Source organism: Ochotona princeps, chromosome 3, assembly GCF_030435755.1.
Source record: "Ochotona princeps isolate mOchPri1 chromosome 3, mOchPri1.hap1, whole genome shotgun sequence".
NCBI classification, from domain to species: Eukaryota; Metazoa; Chordata; class Mammalia; order Lagomorpha; family Ochotonidae; genus Ochotona; species Ochotona princeps.
The window spans coordinates 30,779,704-30,787,896 of NC_080834.1; the positions used below are offsets into that span (position 1 = coordinate 30,779,704).

General features: G+C 54.4%; 1 protein-coding gene across 1 annotated transcript in view; it reads left to right on the forward strand.

Annotated features, from left to right (window-relative positions):
* Positions 1-4,201, forward strand: part of VPS26C (VPS26 endosomal protein sorting factor C) — a 29,645-nt gene extending 25,444 nt beyond the window's left edge. The window contains exons 5-8 of the mRNA XM_058661637.1: positions 651-725; positions 1,098-1,248; positions 1,954-2,106; positions 3,465-4,201. Of these exons, the coding sequence (XP_058517620.1) occupies positions 651-725; positions 1,098-1,248; positions 1,954-2,106; positions 3,465-3,547 (462 nt within the window). The 3' untranslated portion in view covers positions 3,548-4,201. The remainder of the gene's footprint in view (positions 1-650; positions 726-1,097; positions 1,249-1,953; positions 2,107-3,464) is intronic.
* Positions 4,202-8,193: the final 3,992 nt, after the last annotated feature.

The following is an 8,193-nucleotide window of genomic DNA, read 5'->3' on the forward strand; positions in this document are numbered from 1 at the left end:
CGAGAAAGAATATAGTCACTAAAGCAGATATTCACAAGCCTCTTAGACTAAAAAAATTGTATGAGGGCTCTTCTGAAAGCTCATGGAAAACGGAATTAAAAGATAATAGGATGCAAAAAATTTTTAGAACTTTTTCAAAACACACATTTCTTGTGAACTAGTTTTTCTTTTATTTCAAAGAGTTGCAGAGGGAGAGAAAGAGAGAGCCCGGCTATGTGGAGATGCGGGCAGCCAGTTGCTGTTTTGATGCACATTCCCACGGCAGGCTGAGTCTCCGGGGAGGCCAGCAGTGCAGCCCTGCACCCTGGGGTCGGCTCACAGCGCTGCTGACCGCTCTGGGCCGCAGCGTCTCCCGAGGCAGGCAGGAGCGGCCCAGGGCCCACGCCCAGCCCTCCCGGGGTGCTGTTCCGCTCTGTGCCCTCACCTAGACAGCGTGAATAGATGGGGACCCAGCATGTGCCCCACACTTACAGGTGGGGAAACAGTGCAGGGGGAAGGGGAGCCCCAACAGAGCAGGGCGCCCCGTGCTGGCCACTGAGCCCTCCCAGCCAGCGGAAGCCAGGACCCCTGTGCTGGCCACCTAGCCCTCCTGGCTAGCCGGTGCGAGGCAGGCCGCCTGACCGCACCCTGACATGCCTGTGTTCCCACAGCCTCAGAAGGGGAAACTGACGCCGAGCCCCGTGGACTTCACCATCACCCCAGAAACCTTGCAGAACGTGAAAGAGGTAACGTGAGCACGGTGCTACTTGAGCCCAGCTGCAGCTTGGGCTGGAGAGAGGTGGGGCAGTGGGCAGATACACCTTGCATCTGCTGGCTCACTCTGCAAATGGCTGCAGTGGCTGGGGCTGAGCCCAGGAGAAGCTAGGAGCCCAGAACTCCTCAGGCTCTGTACATGGGCACATGGGCAGAGGTCCAAGGATTTGGGCCATCCACTGGCCATACCAGGACAGTCAGTCTGGTCAAGTGCAAAGATGGTGTGACTGCTGCCCCTCTGCCAGCTGCAGCGGGCAGTTCCCAGGCTGCCTCCCCATTCTCTATGCAGCACCGTGGCCATGGTTCCTTCTATGGCTGATATCTTTGTTTCCCCTTCATTCTAGCGAGCCTTGCTCCCCAAATTCCTCATCCGAGGACACCTCAACTCGACCAACTGCATCATCACACAGCCCCTGACAGGGGAGCTGGTGGTAGAGCACTCGGATGCCGCCATCCGCAGCATTGAGCTGCAGCTGGTGCGTGTGGAGACCTGCGGTAAGGCCTGCTACCCCTCTGCCCCACGAGCCCTCCGTGGGCAGCGATGCTGTTGTGTGGGCGTGGTTTCTCGTCCCCACCACGTGTTGAGTGTCACAGATCTGGTCCTTGATGTAGCTAGTGACCGGGAGGGGACAAGCCTGGTGGGAAGTCCTTAACACCAATTGGGGGTTGGTGTCGGAAGCAAAGTGGGACCCTGTGTCATACAACCAGGAGGGCCCTCTCCAGGCTGAGCTGAGGTGGGCACTGTGCCCTGAACCTCCAGCCAGTGAGCCAACTAAACCTCTCCTCGATCAAGTCAGCTGCCATGGGTGCTGTGTGAGAGCGGTGACAGGTGGGCTGGGACAGGTGATGAACACGCATCTCAGGCCGCGTGTATACCAGCGAATGCTCCCTTCCCACAAGCCATTCCCTGCAGCCCGTCAAGCCACAACAGGTCTGTCCACTCACAGGGGTGATCCCACACCTCGCACAGATTCCCCTCCACAACCCAGCAGTACAGGAATTCAGGGGTTCTGTTGGCAAGGCCTACGATCCAGGGGATACATTCTGATCCATGGGGTGTGTTTGAGGAAGGAATAACGGGATGCCGGGAAATCCTGCAGAGCGCCTGTGGGCCTGTTGGTGCGGATTCCGTGCAGGTCACAGGGGCCTGTGTGAGCTCAGTGGCCTCTGCGTCTGCCTGACCCTCGGCCCCCTTCCCAGGCTGTGCGGAAGGCTATGCCCGCGACGCCACGGAGATCCAGAACATCCAGATCGCCGACGGCGACGTGTGCAGGGGCCTCTCGGTGCCCATCCACATGGTCTTCCCCAGGCTCTTCACCTGCCCCACGCTGGAGACCACCAACTTCAAAGTGGGTAAGTGCGCACCACCACCTTCGCCTGTTGCTGTGCCCTCCTGCGGGTGTGGGCTGGCGGGCGGAGGTACCAGCTGAGAGCCGAGGCCCACAGGACTAAGCTGCTGAGTGTGCACAGAGCAAATGCTATGGATGGTTTGAAAGCCCTCCAAGAGGAAGGTGAGACCTGCCCCTTAGGCTCTCCGAGATGGGGTGCCCAGGTGGAGCCCAGTTGGAGTCTCAGAAATGGATGGGGTAGTACTCAGCACTACCCATTGCTGGGATTATCTTAGGAAATAGTCATGGTGTCATTGTCAGGTGTGTGACGGAAGTGCGTGTGCCCCCGTGGTAATGACATGGTAATGACCTCCAGGCCATCTGGGGCCACCTCCTGCAGCCATGTTGGCTGTGTTCATGACATGGGGAATTTGTGGTTTCCCTGCATGGCTTGCTGGTGCCCGGGAGGTCTGGCCTGGGCACAGCACAGGAAGGCAGCTGCATGGTGCACAGCAGGGGCCTCCTTAGGCCTTGCTGGGCCAGGCCGTGCCTGGGTGGCGGTAGGTGGGCTGCTGCTCTGTGGGACATAGCTCCCGACCGCGGCTGTCCCTGCCTGCCCGCTGCCTCTCAGTTCACTCCAGCCACACTGCATGCCCCTCCAGGGTCCCCAACAAGACGGGGTGGGACAAGTGAAGCCAGTGGTGGCAGGAAGGGCTTGGAGGCCACCCAGGGTAGAAGAGGCTCCCCAAGAAGCAATGGGTGTTGCTGGCCTAGGACAAGGCACACCGTCCTGAAGATACACATATGTGAGCTTTCCTCAGGCCCCAGCCTCAAGTGGGGAAAGAATCCCCAAACCATGTGCAGTGTGGTTGGGCTCTTCCCAGCCCTCTTAATCTCTGCCTTAGCCATGGCAGCTGCCGAGCTGGCAAGGAGAGAGCAGTGTGTATTCACAGGTGCTGCGGAGAGCTGAGCCACTGTCCCGGGCAGCTGCCGCGAGCCCACGGGCTCTCCTTGAAGGTGGCTTCCGGCTGCGGCTGGAGACAGGTGCAGCGCAGCAGGGGGGGGCTGGAGTCTCAGACTGTTGCCAAGTGTAGCAAATGGAGCAATAAGAGAATACAGATGAACGGGAAGGATTCTAGAGTATTCTCAGCCAAGAAGAGTGGAATGTGTGTGGGCAGAGGATGCCTTACAGTGCACGGGAGGCCACAAGTTCACTTCGAGAAAGTGCACAGGCAGGCTGACCCCATGGGGTTGACCTCCGGTTTGCTGATCGCTCAGGGATGTCACGTTGCAAGGGACACTGCTGCCTTGCCGTGGGAGCTCCCAGGGCCGGGTGGAGGCGGCGTCTGGTTTGTGCCTGACCCATCTCCATCTTCCCATCAGAGTTTGAGGTGAACATCGTTGTGCTGCTGCATGCCGACCACCTCATCACGGAGAACTTCCCGCTGAAGCTCTGCAGGACGTAGGCCAGGCCATGGCCGCTCCTAGCCTTGTGCCCACACAGCTACCCCTCTCACACACGTGAGCCTCCACTGCAGCCGGCTCCCGCGGCGTCTCCAGGCAGGCCGTCTGTGGCGGTGAAGGGGACCCCTTGATGCGCGCCGCACTGATCCCTCGGATTATGGCTCCTGCCGCTCCTGCCCCGGGCCTTGGTGGGCGACCCCGTCCCTGCAGCATGGGCTTTGCTGTGCCACAGGGAGCCCTGCTCCCAGCTGACATGGATGGTCACAGGTACCACCACTGCTTAGCACATCTGACGCTCGGGTGGCCCTGAGGAAGGTGGCATGGCTGGGAGCGGGTGGCTTTTCTTACACACTTCATTCTGACATCCTGTCTCTTAACGTGTTTCACTATATCTTCAAAACTGGAGGAATTGGGGGAGAAGTGAGATGGAGAAATACACACTCCCTGCTCCCCCAGGACCCAGGAGATTTGTAAATCTCCAAGTGGGAGCCCTCGGGCTGCTGCAGGGCTGTGGGCAGACCTGGGGGCTGTGTGTTGGCGCCTGCCGTTATTGGGTGGCTCCCCATTCCCAAGGCCATGGGAGAACACCCTTCTGCATGGAGCAGTGCTGGGGACAGCTTTGCCCTGCCGTTGGTGTCCCTGAGAGACCCAGAATCCCCAAGAGGGTGGGCAAGCCTTCCTTGGAACTGGAACTTCCCTAGGAAACTGATGAAAGACTCGGAATAATTGGAAAGTTGAATCCCAAAGATGAAATTTGTGGCTAGTGAGTCTCCTTTAGTGGTCACATGCCATTCATAGTCATCTGTCCTCCGTGCTGTGTCTGCACAGCGGAAAAGAGGCCCAACTTCCTGGGAGAATTTCCAGGAAGGATTCATTGTTAATGCAATTAGAATTTTAAATGAATAAAGAAGCCTCATGAGGATTCTGAGAAAGCCGCTGAGAGATGTACTGCTGTGTCATTATCGGATCCTCTGGGCGGATGAGCTTCCTGCCAGCCTGGCTAGCACCTTTGTTCCCACTCTACCCTGGGCAACCCAGGTGAGGGCCCTCCGGGCCTCCAGTCAGGCCCCAGCACACCTGGGGATGCCTGGCCGACTGCCGCCCTCCAGAAGCCGGAGGTCCTGCTACACAGCCCACCCAGAGCTGGCTGTGCTCCAGTTCAGAGGGCAGGCCAGCAGTAATGAGGGAACAGTGCGGGACTTGGTGCCATTCAGCCAGGAGAACCTTTGAATGCCCCGGGGAATTCTCAGAGTGAGCGGTGGGTCCAGGGTGAAAGCCCAGGGGTGCCTCTTGAGCAGACAGGGTCCTGAGGCCACCCTACCAGGAACCACCACCCCGGCAGCCTGCCATGGGCTCCCCTACCAGGAACCATCCGCCCCAGCAGGTTGCCATGGGCTGCCCTAGCAGGAACCACTGCCCCAGCAGGTTGCCAGGACCGTTGTGCCTTCCTCTGGTTCCAGAGCCCCTACTCTGTTTGAAAGGTTGTAGGGGGCTGAGGTGACCTCCAAGGCAGCCAGCTTCTCCCAGGCAGCTTCCTGATCCCCCAGGAGTATTTCCCTGGGTCCCTCGGCCAGCTGCTCAGGGAGCCCGGCAGAGGGAGGGGGCAGTTCCAGCTCAGCACGCATGTGCGCAAAGAGGCACGGAGAGCAGCGACAGGATGCGCAGGGGCGAGGAGCTGTGCCTCGGCCTCCTCCAGGACCGGAGTAGCTCCAACTGGCTGTCAGTTACAGAGTGGCACCCAGTATTTAGTTACTCCCACAGCAGAGAAAAACAGCCCAGGCTAACACCTACCTGGGTCTCCATCAAGAGAAGCTGAAAACAAATGAGGTTCAGAGTCTTCAAGAAACTTAAGCACAAAGTAAAAACAGAAAACTGTCTGGCACACAGGATAAAGGCCACACTGGAATCCAACAAAAAATTACAAGGCATGCAAAGCCACAGGAAAGTATGAATCACAGTGATAAGAAATCCAACAATAGGCACAGGTGAGAAAATTAATAGGCAGAAACATTGAAAGTTATTATAAAGGCTGTTGTGGCACAGTGAGTTAAATTGCCACTTTCAACACTGGTATCGGAGTGCTGGTTCCAATCCTGGCTACTTCACTTGTGATTCGGTTCACTGTTAGTATGCCTGGGAAGGCAGTGGGAGATGACTCAAGTACCTGGGTTTTTGCCTTTCATGTCTGGAACCTGGATGGAGTTCCTGGATCCTGGCGGACCCAGAGCTGCTTGTTGTAACCAACCGTTGTGGAATGTACCAGCAAGAGATTTCTGCGCATCTGTGTGTGTGTGTCTAACACTTTTTAAAAAATAATTATAAGTAAAGCTAAAATAGTTTGATCATATTGTATATGCGACAGAAGTAGAGGAAATTTAAGCATGTTAAGTAGAGACAGCTTATGGAAAAGGAGCTTCTAGAGTTGAAAATTACAGGGTGTGAGCTGAAAAGTACAGTTAAGTAGGATCAGCAACATGTATCAGGCACCAGAGGGAAAAACAACTGGTGACTTTAAAAACAGAGCAAGCGAAACCATCCAACGTAGATCAGAAACAACACAAGGAGGTGAGCAGAGAATCCCTGATTCTGTGAGTGCCCCAAGTGGGCCAGCACCTGCACGGGGACACCAGAGAGGAGGCAGGGCGAGGAGAGGCTTATTCAGGGCTGAGAACTGCACTCGAGGAGAGCCATCATCCCACACATCTGAGAAACTCAACAAACTATAAACATGAATATGCCACCAAGGTGCCTCTTAATTGAAGGATTCCAAGCCACTGGGGGAAAAAAAGTCTTAAAAACCACTCAGAGGGACCCGGCAGCGTGGTCTAGCGGCTGGGGTCCTCACCTTGAAGGCCCCGGGATCCCACATGGGCGCCGGTTCTAATCCTGGTGGCCCCGCTTCCCATCCAGCTCCCTGCGTGTGGCCTGGGAAAGTAGTTGGGGACGGTCCAAAGCTTTGGGACCGTGTACCCGCGTGGGAGACCTGGAAGAGGTTCCAGGTTCCCGGCTTCAGAGCGGCACAGCACCTGCTGTTGCGGCTCACTTGGGGGGTGACTCATCGGACGGAGGATCTTCCTCTCTGTCTCTCCTCCTCTCTGTATATCTGACTTGGTAATGAAATAAATAAATCTTTAAGAAAAAAAAAAAACCACTCAGAGGAAAGGAGCACATTATACTCAGAAATAAGGAATGATGGCGAATGTGTCGGGATCAATGTGAACCCAAAGACAGGGGAACAGACATTCATATATGAGTCCTGAGAGCAAAGAAACGTGAGCTTGAACTTCTGCACCCACTGGAAATGTCCTTCTAGCCAGCGTAGTCATCAAACTGCCACCTGCAGTGCCCACATCCCCCGTGGGCACGGACTCATGGCTGCCCCAGCTCCCTGTAAATGGACCTGGGAAAGCAACAGGAAATGGCCTAAGTGCCGTGTTCTTGCACCCAATTACATGGGAGGCCCAGAAGAAGTTTCTGGTTTCTGGTGTGGGACTGGCCCCGCCCTGGCTGTCATTTGGGGTATGAACCAAGTGAGCGGAAGAATCTCTTTGCCTTTGTGTCTCTAACTCTGCCTTTCAAATAAGTAAAATCAACATTCTATAATAAAAAAAAATCTTTCACAGAAAGGTAAAATAATGGAGGGTTAAAGTCCCTCAGGCAGAAGAAAAGTGATAGCAGAGAAACTTCCATCTATATACAGGAAGAGAGTTCTAGAAATGCTACAGATACTGTTATCTCCCCGACTCCAGATTTTAACATCTCTCAAAGAGATCATTACCTTTCTCATTAACTATCAGGCTGTGCAACCTGCAGGCATACAGACATGCCAACCTCTGACCCAGTGAGAATACTGTTATTTACAAGATGGACGGTGGCAAGCGCAGAGAAACTGCAAACCCCAGGCTCTCCTTGCGGGAATGTCAGCACGTACAGCCACTTGGGAGAACAGTCTGGCTTCTCCAGAGCCAAGTGTGGAGTGCCGTGAGCAGCAGCTCCACGGCTGGACGTGCACACCAGAGAAACAGAGGCATATGTTTGCACGAATACACAAATATCCGTGAATATGTAAATATGTCTAATATTTTACTCATAAAGCTAAAACAGATTCACAAAACACAGAATGCCAAATAAAATATGGACATTTCAAATAATGGAATCTCAGTAATAAAAAGGAAGTATTGGTACAGGCTACAGAATTGATGACCCTTGACAGCATTATACCTAGTCAGAGTCAGCCACAAAACACATTAGTGCAAATCCTTTCATGTCAAACATCCAGAACAGACACAACTAGAGTAAAGACCATAGATACAACAGGAAGAAGAAAGAAATTTACAACACCATGAAGTTAAACAATGCCGGAGTCCAGCTCCAGCTGAGTTTGGAACTCGAGAAGGGTACGTGGATGAGGCGTAAATAGACGGACCACTACAATTCCATGATCATCGTGGACAATGCACGAAAGCTGTCCGCTTTTATTTATACAGAACCAGTCAAAATCTGGCTCAGAGTTTTTACGTCATGGTCAAGTGGGTGTTTCTAAGGATAATTCTGCCATTTGTTTCACCTTAAAGCAGGATGTTATCCACCCTGACCCTGTGGTCAGGAAGTTCTCAATAGATGGTGCATATCAGTCAGTAACACATTC